At 42.8% G+C, this 24,420-nt stretch overlaps 1 protein-coding gene across 2 annotated transcripts in view; it reads right to left on the reverse strand.

The window, feature by feature from the left end:
* Positions 1-1,580: 1,580 nt before the first annotated feature.
* The window catches only part of LOC140209835 (uncharacterized), a 47,869-nt gene continuing 25,029 nt past the window's right edge, over positions 1,581-24,420 (reverse strand). For both annotated transcript variants that reach the window (XM_072278382.1, XM_072278383.1), the window contains exons 4-6: positions 14,144-14,248; positions 11,355-11,453; positions 1,581-3,507 (exon numbers count right to left, since the gene is read on the reverse strand). In XM_072278382.1, coding sequence (XP_072134483.1) covers positions 2,533-3,507; positions 11,355-11,453; positions 14,144-14,248 — 1,179 coding nt within the window. In that variant the 3' untranslated portion in view covers positions 1,581-2,532. The remainder of the gene's footprint in view (positions 3,508-11,354; positions 11,454-14,143; positions 14,249-24,420) is intronic.

Consider the following 24,420-nt stretch of genomic DNA (forward strand, 5'->3'; position numbering starts at 1 on the left):
CAGGACAAGAACAAAAATTTTTGCTTTGTCCATTTCCACTGCCCCTGCCTCATTTCCTATTCACTGATTTGTAGATTGTAGTTATTTCTGGCCAACAAGTCAAACCAGCATAGGATGTATACTATGAAAGGAGGCATACTAGGGAATTTAATGGAACAAAGAGACTTAGGAGTACAAGTGCATTGTTTGTTGAAAGTGGTAACACAAGCAGACAGGTTGGTGAAAAAGATGTTAACCACACTGGCCTTTATCAGTCAGGAGAGTAAGGAAGGAACTGAATAAGTCACTGTTGAGGCCACACTTGGAATACTGTGTACAGTTTTGGTCATCCTGTTATAGGAAAGATGAGGTGAAACTGGAAAGAGCACAGAAAAGATTCACAAGTAAGTTGCCATGACCTTCGCACTTTCCTGTAATTTCCCTGCACATCTCCTCCTCTATTTCTGTCATTCATTGGTGATCTACAGAACAGACCCAGCATCACAAAGTTCCGTCTACTGTTTCTCAGCTGTATCTAGATAGATTTTGCCTTTAACCTCTGCACCATCTTCTCTGTTCAGCATTAATTTGGGCAGCTCCTCCTTCCTGAACACTTTGTATCAAGCAATATCTAATACTCAGTTCTACTCCTTTTTAAGCCAAAGTTCTACTATAGCAGCCTCATCATATTCCCAGGTGGCTCTGTGGGCCTCTAGATCACAGCTTTCTTTAACACATTCTATGCATTCTTCTACATGTTTAGTAAACCAGACTTGGTTGTTAAATTACATCCAATTTCATCTACCAAAAAGTCCTTCTGTGATCGATTCTAATGTGATCTGTCTTCTTACGGTGTGGCCTGTAACTTTATCACACCATTTCCTTACTCTGACATTACTTGCTGGTGCACTCCTGTGCTTGCAAAGACTGTCCCTTCCTAAAATACCCAGTTATTACTACTCCTGACGTTGCCAGACCAATTGCCTTCTTAAATACAATCCCTATCTCCTACTTCCAGCTTAGTTTTTCTTCCTTCTGATGCTACTCTCTGGTTCCCACACGCCTGCCAAACTAAGTCCTCTCCCTCTCAAGTGCTCTCAGACAGCACCAGCAAACTCTCCTGCTAGGATATTATTCCCTTTTCTCCGCAAGTGCAATCCATCTGACTTGTACAAGTTCCTCTTCTCCCAAAAACTGTTTCAGTTCCCCAGTATCTGAAGCCACCTCGTAACTGTCTTTACCTTTCTATTTCTGTACTAACGCATGGGACTGGTAGTACTCACAGATTACAAAGGCTCTTCTTTTTATAATAACTCCTAGGTCCACAACCCTCATCCCTCTTTTTACCTACTATGTCATTGGTAGTACAAAACAGTGCCACTGGAGTGAACTGGAAAAGGGGCTGATTTTCAAAGTAAAATGTTAACCAGTACCTTGCTTCGCTCAGGTTTATATCCAGTACCCCAGATTATCAAATTAAAGGTAAAAGAGGTTCAGACAACTGTGGGTGGTGACTTCTCCGCCTCCTTAGGAGATTAATTCCTAGCCAGAAAGTGATTAAAATTCTACACATCCAAAATCATTCAATAAAGGTAATGCTGTAGGTGTCAGAATGCCATTTTATTTTGAAGTGTGTCCACATCATTTCATGGCATGACTTCCTTATTACAGAAAAGTATAAACATGGTTAAAGTATAAATAAAGCAATAAGCCAGTGTTAATTGATAGGATAATATAAAAAAACATTTCACTGGGTATAGACTAAGACAGTCATGTTGGGTTTTTTGCATAAATATTAATACTGGCAGTAAAAATAATTGGAATTCACAGAAATACAAATATTGTTTGAACAATGCAGTTAATCTAAAGACAGTAATACTGGCGGTAATTCAAATACTGACTGGAAAATACAAATCAGCAATCATACATTCATGTTTCAATGATTACAGAACCTTGAACTGAATTGCCCAACCCTGGTCAGGAGTAGATGTGGTAGCCTGTGTCCTTCACAAGCAAATCTCCTACATTCACGTTCAAGCAACGTTCTTCCCATTATACTGACAACAATGCTGTCAGGAAAACCATTGCAACAACCTTCATCATACCATTGGACAATTTAAGAAAAGACATGCTGCATGCAGTAGGAATTCTATGTCCCCTGCATTTGCTCAAAATCAGAAAGGAGCAATGCAGCAGGAAAGCCAGAGAGTTGAAACAATAAGGTCAAAGCAAAGTAAGGGCAGAAAAATCTGTGGAAGCTCTTGTTAGCTAAAAGGCAAAAACTGAGCATGTGCAAAATGTTTGAATCTCCACAGCCATCAAGCTAGGATTAGCATAACCATACTGGGATCATCAGTGCACGATCACAGAATCTCAGCTCCATACCATACAAACGATTCTTTTACCAAAAAATCATTCGCCCATAACCTCCCACTTCCTGCCCAATTTCTACAAACAAACTTAACACATACAAAACCTGGTTTAGGATTGGTGCATTGCATCTTGTCTACCCACCAAGTTTGTGCTGACATTCTTGTACATTACACAGTCAACCTATGGCACACTCCTTCTATGGATAGTCAACAGGTTTTTACGTCTTTCTTTCTCCTCCAAGGTGAGTGTGTCAGATCCTTTGCACAATTCCTTTAAATCTTTAAGTTCCTGCAAGACTTTGTCAGCCTCCGACCACTTTGCCACGGCTTCGCTTAGTAACCGTGCAGCACTCCGGCTTGACTGACGGTCATGTGTAATATCACTCTGAGGACAGCGCACACCTTCTGTGTCATCACCTGGACTACAAACTTGTTGCAGAAGTTCCTCTGTTACCTTTAGCTCCAGTGCTATTTCTCCTTCCATTTGTTCCACATTCTCTTTCCTTAGGCCTGCATAAGGAGCTTTAAATACTTTCTTCATTCCTTTTGGCTTGGAATCTGCTAAGATATCTCCCAAGGAAGAACATTTGGCTCTGGATAGATTTGATTTAGCAAGTGAACTAATACTGTTTGTTTCACAAGACAGCTTCTTCACTTCACCATTCTTGGATGCATTTACTTCGAGATTAGGCTCATCTTCTAGCCTATGCGAAACAGTTTCTACAGTGTGTGATAAAGCATTTCCTTTGATCTCCTTGGCCGCTGACTCCTCCCCCTCCTTGGCCGCTGACTCCTCCCCCTCCTTGGCCGCTGACTCCTCCCCCTCCTTGGCTGCTGGTTCCTCTCCCTCCTTGGCTGCTGGTTCCTCTCCCTCCTTGGCTGCAGGCTCCTTCCCCTCCTCGGGAGTTGGCTCTTCCTTGGCTGCAGGCTCATCCCCTTCATTTGCCACTGGCTCCTCACTGTGACTAACCGCAAGTTCTGACCCATCATCCACTTTTACTTTACTGGGCTTGATCTTCGGCATGAGGACAGGCATATTCTTGCTGGTGTTGTCACGAACTTTTGCCTTTGATTGCTCTTCACTTGTATCTTCAGTGGTAAGACTGTAAACACCAAGTTCCAATCGCTGCATTCCATCAGACACAGCCGAGGCAACCTAACATTTAAAAAGAAACTATGAGAGTCTATTGATACTTTTTAACATGACTATAAACTTTAATCAAAAGTGAAAAGAAATGATAAACTTGGCCACAAACACAAATCAGCTGCAAATCTTGAGCACACAAAGTGTCAGGCAGCATCAGTGAAAGGGAATAAACAGTCAATGTTTCGGGCTGAGACCCTTCATCAAGACTGGAAAGGAAGAGGGCAGAAGCCAGAATAAGGTGGTGTAGCGGGGGAGGAACGTATGCTGGCAGATGATAGCTGCAACCAGGTGAAGATGTCTGGGTGGGAAGGTGGATAAGATTAGAAGCTGAGAGGGTAGAAGAGGTATGGGGCTGAAGAACAAGAAATCTAATAGAAGAGGACAGTAGGACGGAAGAAGGGAATCAGAAGGAGATGGGCAGGTGAGGAGAAGGAAATGGGTGAGACGGTAACCAGAATGAGGACTGGTACAAGAGAGTGGGGTGAGGCCAGGTTTAAATAATCAGAACTTAGAGAAATTCATGTCCATGACATCAGGTGTGAGGCTAATCAGACAGAATACGAGGTGTTGCTCCTGAGTTTGGCCTTAGCGATGTAGTAGAGGAGGCCACAGACAGACATTTCAGAATGGGAATGGGTAGTCGAGAGATCTTGCAGCATCTGTGGAGGCAGCTAAGCAGCTGGTGAATCAGGTATGGATTGATACAAGCTGCCTGACATAAGTATTTAACAACAGCAATCTCTAAACCATCAATCCATATATAAAAAAATACCAGGATAGAAATGTCAACCTCTAAGGTGAGAGAGGTTAAGTTTAAAGGAGATGTGCAGGACAAGTGTTTTTTTTTTTACACAGAAAGTGGTAGCTACCTGAAACAAGCTGTTAGGGTAGTAGTGAAAGCCGATACAATAGTGACATTGTTAGACAAACACATGGATATGCAGGGTATGGAGAAAGATGTATCACGTACAGGCAGAAGAGATAATTTAATTCGGCATTGTGTTTGGCACAGACGCTGTGGACCAAGGGCTCGTTCTCATTCTCTGTACTCTGTATGCTGAGTTTGAGTGAGGAATACCCACATTGTTAAGTGGTGTGACCAAGGTTCAGACAGTAGGATGGGAGATTAGTTTCCATACCAGAGCTAAGGCTCAATGTAAAACAGCAATTGAGCAAGTATTACTAACTGATAACTAACACACACAGTCTTCATTAATAATGGTGCAAATACTGATTTGCAGCCAAAAATTATATGTATGCCAGCTGTACTCAAGATACATGTTCAATGATAACTAAATCATTAATTACAGTCAATGTTCAATGGGTTCGACATGCAATTGACTCTTCGTGCTGGAGTATTGTAGACCCAGTTCAGGCCTCAAAATGAGGGATCAGCAATTCAGGCCAGAAATAAGAAGAAACTGCTTCACCCAAGGGGTAGTGGAGCTGTAGAAGTTGAGTGAAGTTATCCCCTGGTTCAAGAGTCTAATAGTTGAGGGAATTCCTGAACCTGGTGGGGTGGGTCCTGAGGCCCCTAAACTTACTTCCCGATGACAGCATTGAGAAGAGAGCATGACCTGGGTGGTGGGGGTGATTAGCAATGGATTCTGCCTTCCTACAACAGCACTCCATGCAGTTGAGCTCAAAGGTGGGGAGGGCTTTATCCACTACTTTTTGTAAGCTTTTCTGTTCAGGGCATTGGTGTTTCCATACCGGCTGTGATGCAACCAGTCAACATGCTCTCCACCACACATCTATAGAAGTTTGTCAAAGTTTGAGATCACATGCTGAAGCTTCTCAAACTTCTAAGGAAGTAGAGGTGCTCTGTGTTTTCTTCATAATGGCACTGGTTAGAATGTGCTGGGCTCAGGACAACTCCTCTGAAATGATAACACTGAGGAATTTAAGGTTGCTGACCCTCTCCACCATTTATCCCCTGATGAGGACTGGCCCATGGACCTCCAGTTTCCTCCTTCCGAAGCCAATAATCAGCTGCTCGGTCTTGCTGATGCTGAGTGGGAGATTGTTGTTGTGGCACCACTCAGCCAAATTCTCAATCTCTCTCCTATATGCTGATTCGTCACTACCTTTAATTCAGCTAACAGTGGTGTCGTCAGCAAATTTAAATATGGTATTGGAACCGTGCTTAACCTCACAGCGCAAGTATAATGCAAGTAGGGCAGAGTATTAATCCCACAGCCTTGTGGTGCACCTGTGCTGACGGAGATTGTGGAGGAGATGTTGTTAGCAATCCGAACTGACTAGGGTCTGCAAGTGAGGAAATCGAGGATCCAGTTGCACGACGAGGTATTGAAGCTTATTGATTAGCTTTGAGGGGATGATAAGTACTGAGTGCCAAGCTGTAGTCAATGAAGAGTATCCTCATATATGTATCTTCACTGTCCAGATATTCCAAGGCTGAGTGAAGAACCAATGAATTGGCATCTGCTGTTGACCTGTTGTGACGGTTGACAAACTGGAGTGGATCTAAGTTCCTTCTCAGGCAAGAGCTGATACGTTTTGTCACCAACCTCTCAAAGCATTTCATTGCACTGGATGTATGTTCTACTGGACAACAGCCACTGAGGCAGGTTACCACATTCTTCTCAGGTCAGTATAATTGAATTGACTTTATTTCTTACATCCTTCACACACATGAGGAAAATCTTCACATTACCTCTCTGTCTGAGTGTGCAATGTGCAAATTATAGTAATTTGTAATAAATAGTATGTACAACAGGACAGTCAATATAGCATAGAAATACAATTGTATCAGCATGAAGTAATCAGTCTGATGGCCTGGTGGAAGAAGCTGTCCCGGAGCCTGTTGGTCCTGTCTTTTATGTTGCGGTACTGTTTCCCAGATGGTAGCAGCTAGAACAGTTTGTGGTTGGGGTGACTTGGGTCCCCAATGATCTTTTGGACCCTTTTTACGCACCTGTCGCTGTAAATGTCCTGAATAGTGGGAAGTTCACATTCACAGATGCGCTGGGCTGTCCGCACCACTCTCTGCAGAGTCCTGCAATTGAGGGAAGTACAGCTCTCATACCAGGCAGTGATGCAGCCAGTCAGGATGCTCTCAATTATGCCCCTGTAAAAAGTCCTTATGATTTGGAGAGTCATGCTGAATTTCTTCAACTGTCTGAGGTGAAAAAGGTGCTGTTGCGCCTTTTTCACCACACAGCCAGTACGTACAGACCAAGTGAGGTCCTCGGTAATGTGTATTCTGAGGAACATGAAGCTGTTCACTCTCTCAGCCCCAGATCCATTGATGTCAGTAGGTGTGAGCCTATCTCCATTCCTCCTGTAGTCTGCAACCAGCTTCTTTGTTTTTGCGACACCGAGGGAGAGGTTGTTTTCTTGACACCACTGTGTCAGGGTGGTGACTTCTTCTCTGTAGGCTGCCTTGTTATTATTTGAGATAAGGCTAATCAATGTAGTATCATCTGCAAATTCAATTAGCAGATTGGAGCTGTGGGTGACGACACAGTCAAGGGTGTACAGAGAGTAAAAGAGGGGGCTTAAGGACACAGCCTGGGGGGGGGGGGGCTTCTGTTTTGAGGGTCAGAGAGGCACTCTTAGCACCTGCTGGCGATCTGACTAGAAGTCCAGGATCCAGCTGCACAAGGCAGGGTGAAGACTGAGGAATTTGAGCTTCTTGTCAAGCCTGGAGGGAATTATGGTGTTGAATGCTGAACTGTAGTCCAAGAACAGCATTTTCACATAAGCATCCTTCTCCAGATGTGTAAGGACGGTGTGTAGAGCTGTGGCGATTGTGTTATCTGTCGATCGGTTGTGTCGGTAGGCAAATTGTAGGGGGGTTCAGTGTGGGTGGCAGCATGCTGCAGATGTAGTTCTTGACCAGCCTCTCAAAGCATTTGCTTATTATTGAGGTGAGTGCGACAGGACATCAGTCGATCAGACATGTTACCTTGGTCTTTTTAGGTGCCCAGACAATGGTTGATGTTTTGAAGCAGGAGGGCACTCTACACTGGGAGAGGGAGAGACTAAAAAGCCTGCTCAAAGCAAGTGGATACCTTAGAATGCCGAAGCGAGAGGTTAAAGACAGCAGTTGATCAACACAGGTTCTTAGTATTCAGCCAGGTACCCCATCTGGCCAGGTGCTTTCCGTCGGTTTACCCTCTCATGTTGGCCTCAGAGACTGAAATCACAGGGTCATCGGGGGCTGTGGGAGTTTGCGGCGGATAAAGCACGCATTAAAAGGCATTGAGTTCATCTACAAGCTAAGCCTTGCCGTTTAGTTTCAATTGGTAGGAAGTAATAGCATTCCGCCCCCTGCCACAGCTGTCGAGCATCCTTCAAGGCAGCATACATAAAATGCTGGAGGAACTCAGCAGGCCAGGCAGCGTCAATGGAAAAGACTATGCAGTCGACGTTTCAGGCTGAAATCCTTTGTTTGTTCCAGAATTGCCACTCCATATGTGAGATGGCTTTCTGGAGATCGCACCTGGACCTCTTGTATCTTGCTTGTCGACAGACCGGAATGCTATTGATTGGGCGCTCAGCAGATTGCAGATCTCACGGATCATCCAGGACTTCTGGTTGAGGAAGACACTGAATGATATTGTGGGGACACACTCGTCTATGACTGTTTTTATAAAGTCCATGACAACCGTGGTGTATTCATTCAGATCCTTTGGTGAGTCCTTGAACACAGCACAGTCCACCAACTCGAAGAAATCCCGTAATCGCTTGTCTGCGTTCCATGACCACCTTTTGTTGTCCTGATCTCTGGAGCCTTGCTCTTTAGCCTCTGCCCGTTTGCAGGTAGGAGGAGGACAGCCAAGTGATCACATTTCTTGAAGAGCAGTATAGACATGGGAGGCATTCCTGATCGTAGTATAGCAGTGGTCAAGTGTGCTGGGACCCCTGGTGCTGCAGGTAATATGTTGATAATAATTGGGCAGCAATTTCTTCTAACAAACCTGACTGAAGTTCCCACAATGATTTGAAAGGCGTCAGGGTAGGCTGTTTCTTGTTTGTTGATGGCGGCACTCAGTACGTTGAGTGCCTGCTTAACATCAGCCTTTGGCGAAATGTAAACTGCAGTCAGGATCACGGAGGAGAACTCTCTTGGTAAGTAGAACGGTCAGCGCTTCATCATTAGATGTTCCAGGTCAGGGAACAAGAGTGCAACAAGACCAGTGTATCCAAGAACCACAAAGAATCAGCAGTTTGGTCCATGGTGTGTACTGAGAAGCCCTTGGGTATTACTAAAGTATCCGGCATGTCCGGAGTGAGCCATATCTCTGTAAAGCGGAGAGCACAGTAATTCCTCATTTCCCTCCAATAAAGCAATGTTGCCTTTGGGCCCTCAATCTTGTTCTCCAGCGAATGTACATTTATTAACAAGATGCTGGCTACAGCAAGTTTCATGTTTCATGCCTCTTCATTGTAGACTGGCTTGGTTTCCTCCCCTCCTCCCTCTCTTTCAGCTGTGTTTGTTTGCTTAAACCATGCCCGAGAGTCAAGAAGACCATGAAATCACTAGTCCATTTAAGACATTTCAAAAGTATGTTACTTAAAGGGAAATTACAGGCTGCAGATTGCAATGTAAAAGTAGTTCACAAGAGATATATTTAGAACATTTGTAAGTTGCTCACAACATGTCGCTGTGATTACCAGCACCATCTTATACAACCTATGGCCTCACTTTCAAGGACTCTTCATCTTATGTTCTCAATATTTATTGCTCACTTATTAGTTATTGTCATAATTTTTGTATTTGAACAGTTTGTTGTCTTTTGTACATTGGTGTCCATCCATCCTGGTGGGTGGGGTCTTTCATTGATCCTACTGTGCTTCTTGTATTTACTGTGAAAGGGTTTTTATATGGTGACATATATGTACTTGGATAATAGATGTTCTTTGAACTTTGAATTCTCTTGGCAGGAGGGTTCAATGTATTCTAGAAACAGATAACTTTTTTTAAACATCAAGGGATAAGGGTGTAGGAAAGTGATGCCAAGGTAAAAGGTCAGCCATGATCTCACTGAATGGGCTACTCCTGTTAATGTTTCTTATGTTATTGCTGGTTGCTAAATAGAGTTTCTTAAAATTAATCTGCAATAAATTCTTTTTGAAGCATTTAGTCTGCTCTCACTACAATTGCTGCCATTGCCCTCCCGGTTTCACTTATCACCTTGTGTTTCTCTACCGCCACCCCCCCCCCACCACCACCTTTTAAATCTACTCCTCATCATGTTTTTCTCCAGTCCTGCTGAAGGGTCTCGGCCTGAAACACTGACTATACTCATTTCCATATGTGCTCCCTGGCATATGGATTCCTCCATCATTTTGCGTGTGTTGCTTGGATTTCCAGCATCTGCAGATTTTCTCTTGTTTGCTGCCTGTCCTGATGGTTTTCAAAGATATTCATTTTCTTTCAATTTCAGACTTCCAGAATCTGGGGTAATTCTGGGGATGTAAAAGGAAGGGAAGATAGTGGCGCGACGGCCACTTCGGTGTTATCTGTCAAGTAGGGGACCATGCACAATTCTGATTTGATGGAGACAGACGTGAGAGCACGGAGGAACATCTGGAAAACTTCTGAAATGCCCGCTTTGCTGCCACTGCTACTGTGTGATAACCGGAATCTCCGGAGCAGAAGGCCCCAAAATCCTCGGCTTTGTGTGTTTCACCGGCCAGGGCGAGGTCAAAGGCGCTCGGCAGAGGAGGGCACTCGGGAGGCTGGTTGGAAGCTCGAAGTTTTCGGACGGATGGACTCAGTGTTGGCTGTGGTCGGCTGCTTCCAAGGCATCGGCAAGTTGACGGTGCCTGGAGGTTTATGGCAGGGAGTTTCTCCCTTTTGCCGCCTGCTATTGGGGACTCAGAAGTCGATCGACTCCGGGACTTTTGAGACTTTATTTACCGCGCCCATGGTTTGCTCTTCATCAAATTATGGTATTGCTTTGCACTGCTGTAACTATATGTTATAATTATGTGGTTCTGTCAGTGTTAGTCTTTGGTTTGTCCTGTTTTCTGTGATATCACTCTGGAGAAACATTGTATCATTCTTAATGCATGTATGCATTTCTAAATGACAATAAAAGAGGACTGAGTGTTCTCATAATCTAAAAATCTATTCTAAAAATTTGCTTTAACATACCTTCATCTTCAGAGAGAACTGATGAAATGAAGATTGTTCATTCGTTTCAGGTCCCGTGTATTGCCGAGAAGGGGTTTGAATCAAAACTCCTAGTCCCCGAAATAATAACTCTCCGCACACTGGATCCTCAGAGGTCACTTATTGGAAAGGTACTTGGCCATTTCACGCACACTACATTAAGTTTTCCTAAAGCCCATTACTTGGACCTGTGGCATGCTATAAATTGAACTGATGACATACCAGGATGTAGAGAAGTTTGAGAACTACAGATGATGGGTCAGTTATAGGAAATCAAACAGGTCAACAAAGCTAATTTAAAACTATAAAGTGCATTTTGCACCCCACTCTTATGGAAGAGGAAATATCTGACTATCTCTGGAGCAGAACCACAAATTAACACTTGGGCTTGAAGTGCATAGTTTTTGACCAATTAAAGCAATGTTTCTTTTTTAATGCATGTTCCATGTTTATGGGTCCTGTGGCAGGAAATGAAGCTGAGAACAGGGTGTGTAAACAAGCCTCACCATCTCACATTGGATGCTGTTTCATATATAGTTCTTGCCGCAGTGGCTTGTGAATCTTCCTCACAATCTTGATACATAACATTCTTTCAACAACTCTTAATTTTGTAAAAATATGGTTGCAATGCGGTTCTTGATATTAATATTTAGTAACATATGCTTAAACTGTAGAGAGTCACAATTTTACAGCTATCCAGCCAGCTTACCTCTCTCCGGTGCTGTCTGGTGGGCGGTCTTCGGGTGTGGTTTATCTTTACTCTGTCGCGCGTCAGGTGATCCAGAGAATTCTTTTCATCCACTGTAACCTGAACAAAAACATGTTGCTTAGCTATCAATACTACAATGCTCAGAAAAACTGCAGGCACACAAACGTGATTACATGTCTGATCACACTCATGATCCAAGAATGAAAGCAAGGATATCCAGCCACATTTATCTGCACCGCTGTTCCCCGCATCAGCGCAACTGCATACAGCAACTTTCATCAAGATACACAGTAGCCAAACAGCAACAACTCTGTAGGAATACCATGAGTACAGAATAATGGGTACATTCTCTATCACAGGATCTAGGTTTTCTTTATCTTACAATGTTTCAAAATTAAAGTCATTTTTGTGGAGTAAATTGAGTGAAATACTAAATTTTTTGATGGGGGATGAAGTAGACTAATGAATCAAATAGTGTAGATATTATGCACATAGAATTTTATAAGGCATTAAACAAAGTCTCACACAAAAGGTGTGTTATCAAAATAAACGGGTTAGTTGTAACATTATTAACCTTAAAACTCTGGAGATTGCAGGCAGGGTTTCCCTAGGGGTCCATGCTGGGACTACTACTTTTTATGATGTACAGTACATTAGTGAGGGCAGAAGTGCAAAACTTGTAGGTGACCCCAAACTTGAAAATATAACCAACACTGAGAAGAATAGTGTTAAGGTGCTTCAGTGGTTTCATCTAATACCAGCAGATGCATACAGTATACAACCTGAAATTCTTACTCTTCACAAACATCCATGAAACAGAAAATATACCCAAAGAATGAATGTTAGAACCCCAAAGCCACCCCTTCCCTTCCCACACACAAGCAGCAGCAGAAGCATCAATCCCCACCTCCTCCCCCCACCCCCCCAGCACCTGCCTCAGGCTCCCCATTACCTGCCATGCAAGTAACAGCAAAGCCACCCAAAGAGACCATGATCTAGTGCAAGTGAGCATTGATGGGCTGGCAGGATTTATAGAAAACAGGCAGCTGAAACTTAACATAGAGAAACGTGACATTAGAAGGCCAGAAATCTTTGAAAGTAACAGGGCACACTGGGAACATGGCTCATAAAGTAGATCCCCATTTATCCAGAATTTGGTGGTGATGGACTCGCAGACTTTCTGGATTATTGGATGTTACTTCATTAGTATTCCAACACGCTTTTAATGATATTTAAAAATGTTAAGCAGTAGTAATTCAGTGAGGCTGCTAACTTTAAAGAGAACATAGGAAACAGAGACAGGCAAGTTTCAAGGAATGCAAGACCTGGGGTCCCAGTGACTGCACAGGGAACACAGCACACATTATATGAACAGCCAAATCCCAAACCACACGACTTCTGAGTGGTCGGACAGATTATCAGAGTTTCACCATGGAGCATATTGGATCCTGTATACAGAAGAAAATTATAAAGCAAGGAAAGTACTGGAAATATTTGGGAGCTAACAGTTGGCGAAGAAATAGAATTGATGTATCAGTTCAATCATCCTTTAATAGCCTGAAATGTTAACTCTGCTTCTCTCTCCATAGATGCTGCTTGCCCTGCTAAGTATTTTCAGCATTTTCTGTTTATATTTCAAATTTTCAGGATCTGTAGTGTATTATTTTTGCTTTACAAAATCATGAAGGTTATGTTGGGCATTTATTAATTTAAAAAACTAGTGAGACAACAACTGGGTTATTAACGGGGTATTACATCTAATAGGATGGATGTGTAGGAATGATCTGCAGAACCTCAAAAGATTTGCTGGAAAGTATCCAGGAATGATAATTTTAACCACAAGGTTAGACTATGATGTTGTTGCTGTTCTTCTTGGAAGTTGAGATTAGTTAGAGGTATACAAGATCATAATGTGCTTAGATAAGGTCAATAGAAAGAAGGCATTCCTATTACAGTGAGTTCAAGGACCAGGTAACACAGACACAAAGTAACACACATAAAATGCTGGAGGAATTCAGCAAATCAGGAGTTCCTCCAGCATTTTGTGTCTGTTGCTCAAGATTTCCAGCATTTACAGAATTTCTTGTGTTTACAGACTTAAAAGTAATGGAAAAAGACACGAAGGATTAAGAAGAAGCTTTCTTACAGACTGGCGAAGCACTGGAATGTATTGCCCATCAGTGGTGGGAGGGGAGGGGAGCCCTATTGACACAGGGCCACAGAAAAAGAGGAAGAATGATTCTTTCTAATTCCTGTAGAAGCTCGATCGTTTCCACAACAATGCAGCCCATTAAAGCTGCTTAACTACTCCATGTAAGATTTCTTCTTATATCCCCTGTGTCCTTCTCCATCACTTTCAGACGGTGGTGCCTGAACCTTGAACTCACTGAAAAGGAAACAGCTTCTCTCTATTTATCCCATCTAAGCACTTAATGAGATTGGTAAGCCCCTGGGAAGTGAAAGAGGAAAGCGAGGATGCTTTGCTTTTGTAAAACTACACAATAACTTACTATCAGTTGCAGTCATCATTGTGGCATGTGAATCTATTACACCCTTCATCTATGTTATCCTTTTATATTTTAATGCTCAGCATTGTAAAAACATGGCTGACATTGGCCATCTGTCTGCTTCCAAGAGGGGGAAGATATTTGTGACTCGCGAAGATTAAAACTTGTGATAAGTGTACACAATTGGCTTTATTTGAACAGGAAGCTGAAGTGAGGACAGCAGTCACAAGTTGATTACCAATCCAATCTGCACAGCAGCTTAATGACACTGAAAACAATCACCTTATCAAACTGTTCATTATTGGCTTCTTTGATTGCTTCATTTAAGGCATTGAGCCACAGATCCTTCTCTTCAGCATTTGGAACTTGAAACTTTGGTTCAGGAACCTGAAAAACAAGGACACAAATGGCTTAGTTCATGTATCAAATCATCTTTCATTATTTCTCCAACATACATGGTCTAGTCAGTTTTGCAGAAAAATGGAATTTAATCCAGAGATGTGCAACATAGTGTCTTTCATGAGGTAAAGTACTCAAGGGAACATGGGAGGATACTGAGCGGTGTCAATGCAGAAAGTGATCTCCAAGTGTACTTGTGCATATTCTTAAAGTTGGAAAGTCAATAAATGTTTATAGAACCAATGGGATAACTTCCTTTAACAGTATTCAACATCCTAAGTAAAATTTATTATCAGAGTACATACACGTCACCACATACAACACTTTTCCTGTGGGCATACTTAGCAAACCCATAGAACAGTAACTGTAAACAGGATCAATGAACAAACTGTGCCAATGCAAATAATGCAATAAATAATAAGTATGAAACAACAAGATAAAGAATCCTTAAACTAAGATCATCGGTTGTGGGAACACCAAAATAAGAATGAGAGTAGCTATCCCCTTTTGTTCAAAAGCCTGATGGTTGAGGAGTAGTCACGAGGAAATCAGCAGATGCTGGGAAATTCAAGTAACACACACAAAAAATGCTGCTGAACGCAGCAGGCCAGGCAGCATCTATAGGAAGAGGTACAGTTGATGTTTCGGGCCAGGACGAAGGATCATTGGGAGACATGTGTTATGGTTTCCTCCCTGTTCTGGTGATCAAAGCGAGCATAGAAGGCTTTGAGCTCATCTGGGAGCGAAGTTCTGCCATTCCCCATGTTGCAAGATTTAACTTTGTAGGAGGATAATGTCATTCAAACACTGCCACAGCTCTCGACCATCCCTCGTTGATTGCAGTCTAGTCATGAATCTCCACTTTACCCTTGAGAAGGCTTTCTGGAGATCACACCTGCACCTCCTGTACCATTCTTGATCTCCAGACTTGAATGCCTTTAATCTGGCTCTCAGCAAATTCAGAATTTCGTGGTTCATCTGGGGTTCTTGATTGGGGAAAACCCTGAACAATTTTGTGAGGACACAATCATCCCCAGCTGTTTTAATAAAAGTCTGTTAAGATCCTGGTGTGGTCATTCAGGGCCTCAGATGAGCTCTTGAACATGGCCCAGTTCACTGACTCAAGGTAATCCTGTAACCATTCCTCTGCCTTCCGTGACCACCCCTTAGTTGTCCTGATCTCTGGAGCCATGCTTTTCAGGCTCTGTTTGTATGCAGGTAGTAGGAGTACAGGCAAATGATTCGACTGGCTAAAAATGCAGTCTCGGAAAGGAACGATAGGCATTCCTTATCGTCCTGCAGCGGTGGTCTAGTGTGTTGGGACCTCTGGTGCACCAGGTTACGTGCTGTATTGGCATAAGGTGAGTATTGGCATAGAATAGAAAAGGTTACTCGAGACCCATATACAATAGCAATTTGATCACAGCTGGAATACCTGACACAGTTCTGATCACCATTTCACCGGAAAGATTTGATTACACAGATGAGGGTGTGAAGACATCAACAAAGTTGTTGCCAGGATGGGAAAACTGTAACTACTGGGTAAGATTACATTATCTAGGGTTCTTCAATGCAGGAGGCCGATGGGGAAAACACAACAATGCACATAAAGTTATCGGGCCTAGATAGAGCACACAAAAGACATGTCCCTCAGCAAACGGTTTAAAAAAAAGCAGAAGGCACAGATCTCTGAATTAATTTTAGTGAAAAGGACTGCAGATGGGGAAGTCGCTTTTCACCCAGTGATCATTTTTGACTGGCAGAGAAACAATGGGCTGAATGGCCACTTCTGTACTGCAACTCCTTTGTGATTCTTTGCTGATGATGATAGAGCAGCCAGCCAAACTAAACCAACAGAATAAGTTTTAAGAAGTACAACCAGAAATGGAATCCATTTTTCTGCCATGTTTCTTCCCCCGTTGTTTGCTGTTCATTTGTAATATATTCCAATGTTGCAAAGAAAACCCCACAGATGATGACCTTGTAGCTGATTATTTCTAGCACCTTGTTTTATTTAATCACACACTGCTCTAGTGTCTGTGCGAGGAGTGGTGCCCCACATAGACTTCCAATCTGCACCCTGTAAGGCATAAAAATGCCCGATGCAGGCCTCTCATGGTCTGAGTTGACGTTCCCCCCTGTTTTACATCAGAGTTCCATGATCAGAAATATTTCAGTTTTGTTTTAAACCATATGGGAACTATCTGCATCTCAAAAGCCTGGTCAATATCCTTCTGATTTTGCTCAAGGACTTACTGTTCCTTCTAAGGGAGCAGTGTAGCCCCTGTGGTCTGAATAAGTGTCTCTTAGCACCTGTCAGCTGTCTTTGCCTCTGTTCCAGGGTGGGTAACCAGCCCAGGATCCTCTGAAGCTTCCCAAGCCTGAGATGGAAGTTGTGCCCCAAACAAGACAAACCAATTATCTGTTCACTTACTTGCTTTCCCCAAATTTGTACAAAAAAAAAGACAAGTTAAACCCCAATAATGAATCCTATTTTACTGCAACTTCCTCTATTAATCCCAGCAAATACTCTCTCCAGTGCACAATTCCTCTTTCATTTCCCCTTAACAATCTCCTTAGTCCTTTCAATTTCGTGCCACTGGTTCTCTTCCACTAGCTGTGGAGGCCAAGTAAACGAGTATATCTAAAGTGGAGATTGACAGGCTCTTGATCAGTAAGGGTGTCAAAGATTATGGGGAGAAGGCAGGAGAATGGGGTTGAAGGGGATAATAAATCAGCCATAATGGAGCAGACACACTGAGCCGAATAGCCTGTTCACCTCTTATGTTTCATGTTTGATAGCACTGAGCTCTGGTCTCCCTCTCAGATTTGTTACTCTCTCTGTTCCACCAATCCTTTTAGTCTCCATCTTAAGCCAGGCAAATACTGGGCAGCTCCCCATCTTCAATCCACTCCCAAACTGTATGAAATTAACTAATTCATACAGCACAAAAAAAGAGAACATTAACCCAACATGTTCCTACTGACATTTATGCTCCACCCTACACTGAAGCATGAGAAGACGTAGCACACTCAGGGTACATAAGGCACTGACTCTCGGCACTTTGGTGCTTTCAGCAGCAGCCAATCAGCGATTGGGATTAATTGGCAAGAACAAATTAAAACAAGGCAGGGGCAAGTGGAACAGCCATTGTGTGAGTGAACAGTGTTAGAGTAGGGATTTTGAGGCTTCAGCAAGGAGAAGCTTAAGTGAGAGAAAGTGAAAAGCTGTAGATGAATAGAGAGGCAGTTATTCTCAAGGCACAGGACAACAGGAAATTGCGTGAGTGTCAGGAAAAGGAAAGGGGTTAAAGAGCCAGTGCAGAGTGTTCCCCCTCAACAACAGGTAAGGGGCCGGATATGTGATTATTTGGATCGACACTGGCTGATTAGGGATAGTCAGCATAGCTTTGTGTGTAGTAGGGTCATGTCTAACCAATCTTACAGAGTTTTTCAAGGAAGTTACCAGGAAAGTTGATGAAGTCAAGGCAATGGATGTTGTTAACAGGAACTTTAGCAAGGCATTTGACAAGGTGCCGCATAGGAGGTTGGTCAAGAAGCTTCAGTTGCTGGGCACTCAAGATGAGGTAGTAAATTGGATTAGATGTTGGCTTTGTGGGAGAAGACAGAGTGGTAGTAGATCGTTGCCTCTCTGACTGGAAGCCTTTGACTAGTGGAGTGCCACAGGGATCAGGGCTAGGTCCATTGTTGTTTGTCATCTATATCTATGACCTAGATGGTAACGTGGATAGCTGGATCAGAAAATTTGCAGATGACACCAAGATTTCGGGTGTAGTGGACAGCAAGGAAAACTATCAGAGCTTGTACTGGGATCTGGACCAGCTGGAAAAATGGACTGAAAAATGGCAGAACGAAATTAATGCATACAAGTGCGAGGTCTTGTACTTCAGTAGACCGATGAGGGTAGATCTTGCACAGTGAATAATTGGGCATTGAGGAGTATAATAGAACAAAGGGATCTGGGAATACAGGTCAATAATTCACTGACAGTGGCATCACAGGTAGATAAAGTCGTAAAGAAAGCTTTAGGCACGTTGGCCTTCAAAAACCAAAGTACTGAGTACAGGAAGTGGGATGTTATGTTGAAGTTGTATAAAACATTGATGAGGCTTAATTCGGAGTAATGTGAACAGCTCTGGTCACCTAACTAAGGTGTAAATAAGGTTGACAGAATACAGAGAAAATTTACAAGGATGTCGTCAAGTCTGGACGACCTGAATTATGAGCAAAGATTGACTATATTGGGACTTTATTCCTTGGAAAGTAGAAGATTGAGGGGAGATTTAATAGAGAGATACAAAATTGAGGGGTAAGTGCAATCAGGCTTTTTCCACTGAGGTTGGGTGAGACTACAACTAGAGATCATAGGTTAAGGGTAAAAGGTGAAAAGTTTAAGGGGAATGAGGGGAAACTTCTTCACTCGGAGGGACATGAGGGTGTGGATTTGGATAGGCACGTGGATGATAGGGGAATGGAAGGTAATGGTTCTGGTGGAGGCCAATGGGAGTGGGCAGTGTAAATGGTTCAGCACGCACTAGATAGGCTGAAAGGTCTTGTTTCTGTGCTGTACTTTTCTATGACTATGACTGCATAAGTTGCCTGTGCAGGTCAGAAAGTAAGGTGCAAATTGGAATGATACATTGAAAACAAACGCAGAACTGTGGCTGTTATTGAACTGTCAGTATTCATGAAAAGGAGATGCTCTGCACAATGCATTGAGCAGACACATGGACTGTGGGAAGGGAATTGCTGATTCAGTTTAAAGACCTGTTGACTTGGGCTGACTACAAGAGAAAGGTCCCACAGTGAGCAGTTGCCAGATATAGGAGTAGACATAACCCTGCAATGTCAAATATTGATTGGTTTCCTTTCTTTGATGGTTCATTCAAATCACAAGGGCCAAGGGCACCATGATCATTAAATGCCTGTTCATTAGCACATAGCTGATCTGTGCTACACCCCTCCGAAAGTGCCCAAAAAGTCTCATGTTCCCCAGACAGACTTGCTCGTCAAACATGTAGCTAAAGGTGATTCCCAGAGAAAGTCTACTTCTGTTCACTATGCTCATAGAATAACACAGCATAGAAGACTGGAGGCCAGTCAGCCCAGGGTGCCAATGCAGACGTTCTGAACGAGCACAAACGAGAAGTCAAAGCCAACATAAAAGCCAAAGAGAGGGCATATAATAGAGCAAAAATGAATGGGAAGTTAGAGGATTGGGAAGCTTTTAAAAACCAACAGAAGGCAACTACAAGTAATAAAGAAGGAAAAGATGGAATATAAAGGCAAGCTAACCAAGAATATTAAAGAGGATATCAAAAGTTTCTTCAGATACGTGAAGTATAAAATAGAGGCAAGAGTAGACATTGGACTGCTACTGGAGAGGTAGTAATGGGGGACAAGAAAATGGTGGACGAATTGATTAAGTATTTTGCATTGGTCTTTGCTGTGGAAGACATTGGCAGTATCCTGGAAGTTTGAGAGCATCAGGGCTCAGAGTAAGTGAAGTTGCCATTACTAGGGAGAAGATTCTTTGGAAACTAAATGCTCTGAAGGTAGATAAGTAACCTGGGCCTGATGGTATACACCCCAAGGGTTTGAAAGAGGTGGCTGAAGAAACTGTGGAAGCATTAGTAATGATCTTTCAAGAATGACTAGATTCTGGCATGATTCCGGAGGAATGGAAAACCATAAATGTCACACCACTCTTCAAGAAGGGAGTGAGACAGAAGAAAGGAAACTATAGGCCAGTTAGTCTGACCTCAGTGGTTGAGAAGATGTTGAAGTTGATTGTTAAGGATATGGTTTCGGGGTACTTGGAGGCACATGATAAAATAGGCAGCAGTCAGCATGGTTTCCTTAAGGGAAAATCTTGCCCGACAAATCTATTGGAATTCTTTTAAGAAATAACAAGCAGGATAGACAAAAGTTAAATTTGTGTACTTGGATTTTTAGAAGGCCTTTGACAAGGTGCTACACATGAGGCTGCTTAACAAGAGCCCATGGTATTACAGGAAAGGTACGAGCATGGATAGAGCATTGGCGGACGATATCAAGGTAGGTGGAGGGGCAGGTAGTTTTGAGAAAGTAGAGAGGCTGCAGAAGCACTTTGACAGATTGAGTGATGGGCAAAGAAGTGGCAAATGGTTTACAGTGTCAGGAAGTGTATGGTCATGCACTCGAGTAGAAGAAATAAAAGCATTGACTATTTTCTAAATGGAGAGAAAATTCGAAAATCTGAGGTGCAAAGGGATTTGGGAGTCCTCATGCAGGATTCCCTAAGGGTTAATTTACAGGTTGAGTCTGTGGTGAGGAAGGCAAATGCAATGTTAGCATTCATTTTGAGAGGACTTGAACATGAAAGCAAGGATGTAATGTTGAGACTTTATAAGGCACTAGTGAGGCCTCACATGGAGTATTGTAGCAGTTTTGGGGCCCTTATCTATGAAAGGATGTGCAGACATTGGAGAGGGTTCAAAGGTTGTTCACGAAAATGATTCTGGAATTGAACGGCTTGTCATATGAGGAGCATTGGTTTACTCCAGGCCTCTAGTCACTGGAATTCTGAAGAATTGGGGCGGGGGGGGGGGGGGGAGAATCTCATTGAAACCTATCAAATGTTGAAAGGCCTCGAAAGAGTGGATGTGGAGAGAATGTTTCCTATGGTGTGCGAGTCTAATACCAGAGGACACAGCCTTGGAATAGAGGGGTGTCCTTTTAGAACAGATGAGGAGAAATTTCTTTAGCCAGAGAGTGGTGAATCTGTGGAATTCGTTACTACAGTTGGCTGTGGAGACCATGTCATTGGGTATATTTAAGGTGGAGGTTGATAGATTTCTGATTAGGGATATGGGAAGGCAGGGGATTGGGGCTGAGAGGAAAAATGGATCAACCATGATGAAATGGCAGAGCAGACTCAATGGGCCAAATGGCCTAATTCTGCTCCTACATCTTATGGTCTTATGGTCACTGGAAGCACTCAGCAGGTCAGGCGCATCTGTGGAAAGGTCAGAAGTTTTTTTTAGCAGAGTTGTTGTGGGATAGGGTTTGCAACCTGAAAGGTTAACTTTTCTCTGTCTGTAGATGCTGTCTAACCTGCTGAGTATTTCCAGCATTTTCTGTTTTTATTTCTGATTTGCATCAAATGCTGTATTTTTGATTTGAATTGGTTGTCCAATTACTACAAATTCCTTGCTCATTTCCTAAGGCACTGCCCATTTTTTCCTCTTGATGTACTTAACCAACCAACTTTTATAGAAATTTTGTTTTAAATTGCTTACACCAACCTTTACAAGTTGTGGTTTCCTGACCATTAAAACAACACTAATTAGTAATTACAGAAATGATCAGTAGACCAGAAACAGATGAGCACAGATGTGTTGAAGGGTTAGGCAGCAGGTTACAAAGGTTTAGTTGGGGTGGGGACTAGGGAGTGGGTACAAGGTTATTTTTGATGCTACAGCGCAGACGGAAATCTGGTGGGAAAACATTCCAAGCCAGTACCAGCAGAGGAGGAAACACAAAGTTGAAAAGAATCAGTTGCAAAGCTGATAAGCAATAAAGCAGGAGTATAGTCAAATCTGTCTGACAAAGGCAAAAGAACCTCAGAAAGTCGCAGAATGATTCTTTGCAGGTTATGCCAAATCTACTGGATCACATTGGGATTATAAGGGTTTTACTAAAATGGATGCAGCATTCAAGTTGAAGACTACTCACAGTATGAAGTTTGTGTTCAAGATGTGGCCTGATTAATGGTGAACTCAGTAATTTAGGTGCACTTTGACCAAAATTCCAGAGTAGTTAAGGAGGTGATAATAAAGAATGGGATAATACCACTAGAAGTATAGAGTCTTAGCATGAGAATCAAGTAGCAGAAGTTCTTTTTTGCGTTGGGGGGGATTAAGAAACAAAAAGGAGGAGCTGTTTAAGGACGTCAAATAGTAATAATGTAGATCATGGTAAAAATCAGGAATGTAGAGGCCGGTTTACCAAGGATCTTTACACAGGATTTGGCACACCAAATTAGCTGTAATATGGTAAAGGACAAATTCAAGGCATGTAAAAGAGACGTCCGTTGAGGATACAGCAGGGTAACAAGCCAACTTAGATTTAGTACTGTAGAATAAGAAAGGTTCATTGATAATTTGGAAATTTAAAGATTGAAAGTTGCTTAGTTCAATCTGAAACCAGCATCTTAAAGCTAAACAAAACACACGGAGAGGTGTGAGTTGGCTGCAATACAAAGTATGACAATAATTAAGCAGAGGGTATGGGTTTAAATTAAAGGATTATTATATAGTTTGCAAACAAATATGTATCCCTTGTGGCTGAAAAATTAATGATATTAGATCAAAGAAAGGGCAGAAATTGTAGCAAGCCTATGGACTGAGACAGGGAGAACTAAGGGTAAAAGTAAAGCCAAGTGCAATTTGAGGAAAAGTTTAGAAACACATCAAACTATAAGTTTCTATTGATATATACAAGGAAAAGATTAACAAAAGCACATGCTTTACAACCAAGCAGGAGAAACTATATTGGTGAATAAGAAAACAGTAGATAAATCAAATAGAGTCCTAAAGAGTTACAGTGCAGAAATAGGCCCTTTGTCCCATCAAGTCTTTACAAGGAGGTTTGGAGAACTTTCTTGAATCTTTTCTCTGTTTACTTGGCAACCTCTTCCCTGGACAAATGTGGAACAGCCTCAGGTTAGGAAGCCTGATGCAAACCTGGTCTAGCTGATTTAACCAATTGAATCTTGTCTTAGCCAACAACAAAGAGGCCATCACAAAACCTCATGACAATATCCTTCGGTTGCTTGTGCCCCACTGCAGATACAATTGACTGCTATACTGATTATCTCAACCTAGAGGAAAAACATCTGCATAAACAAAAACATTGCTGCAAAGAAATGAATAACAAAGGTCTCAAGGTGGTCTCACCATGTGACCATGTGAAAGCGAGGTCTTTTTGAAAGCACCTCAAAGACAGCTTACAACTACAGAAAGTCATGAGAAGCTGAATGGCCAATTCCTGCTTCTACCTCTTAGTAATGATCCAACCATTGCTCCCAGATGAGCTAAATCTTTTTTATGCTCGATTCGATGTGCCAACACTGAGCCCCTGAGGAAAGGCGCCAAAGAGACCAGCACCTTGGTTATCTCTGAGGCTGAGGTACGCAGGTGTTTCCAACTAGTGGACAGCCACAAGGCTGCAAGACCAGATGGCATCCCAGGGCGGGTACTCAGAATGTGAGCTGCACCACTGGCAGGTGTGTTTACTGACATTTTTAATCTCTCCCTCTCCCAGTGTAGAGTGCCCTCCTGCTTCAAAACATCCACCATTGTCCCTGTACCTAAAAAGACCAAGGTAACATGTCTGAACGACTGATGCTCTGTCGCAATCACCTCAACATAAGCAAGTGCTTTGAGAGGCTGTTCAAGGACTACATCTGCAGCTTGCTGCCACCCACACTGGACCCCCTACAATTCGCCTACCGACACAACTGATCGACAGATGATGCAATAGCCACAGCTCTACACACCGTCCTTATGCATCTGGAGAAGGATGCTTATGTGAGAATGCTGTTCTTGGACTACAGTTCAGCATTCAACACCACAATTCCCTCCAGGCTCGACAAGCAGCTCAGAGGCCTCGGGCTTGATCCTGCCTTGTGTAGCTGGATCTAGGACTTCCTGTCAGATCGCCAGAGGATGGTAAGAGTAGGGTCCCTCACACCTACCCCTCTGACCTTCAACACATGTGCCCCTCAGGGCTGTGTCCTAAGCCCCCTCCCTTACTATCTGTATACCCATGACTGTGTTGCCACACACAGCTCCAATCTGCTAATTAAGTTTGCTGACAATAATATACAGATTGGCCTAATCTCTAGTAATAATGAGGCAGCCTACAGAGAAGAAGTCATCACCTTGACACAGTGGTGTCAAGAAAATAACCTCTCCCTCAATGTCGCAAAAACAAAGGAGCTGGTTATGGACTACAGGAGGCTAACCCCTATTGACGATAATGGATCTGGGGTTGAGAGGATCTCACGTGGTCTATACATACTGGCTGTGTGGTGAGAAAGATACAACAGTGCCTCTCTCACTTCAGACAGTTGAAGAAGTTTGATATGGGCCCCC

The sequence above is a fragment of the Mobula birostris genome, chromosome 14 (genome assembly GCF_030028105.1).
Source record: "Mobula birostris isolate sMobBir1 chromosome 14, sMobBir1.hap1, whole genome shotgun sequence".
Lineage (NCBI taxonomy): Eukaryota > Metazoa > Chordata > Chondrichthyes > Myliobatiformes > Myliobatidae > Mobula > Mobula birostris.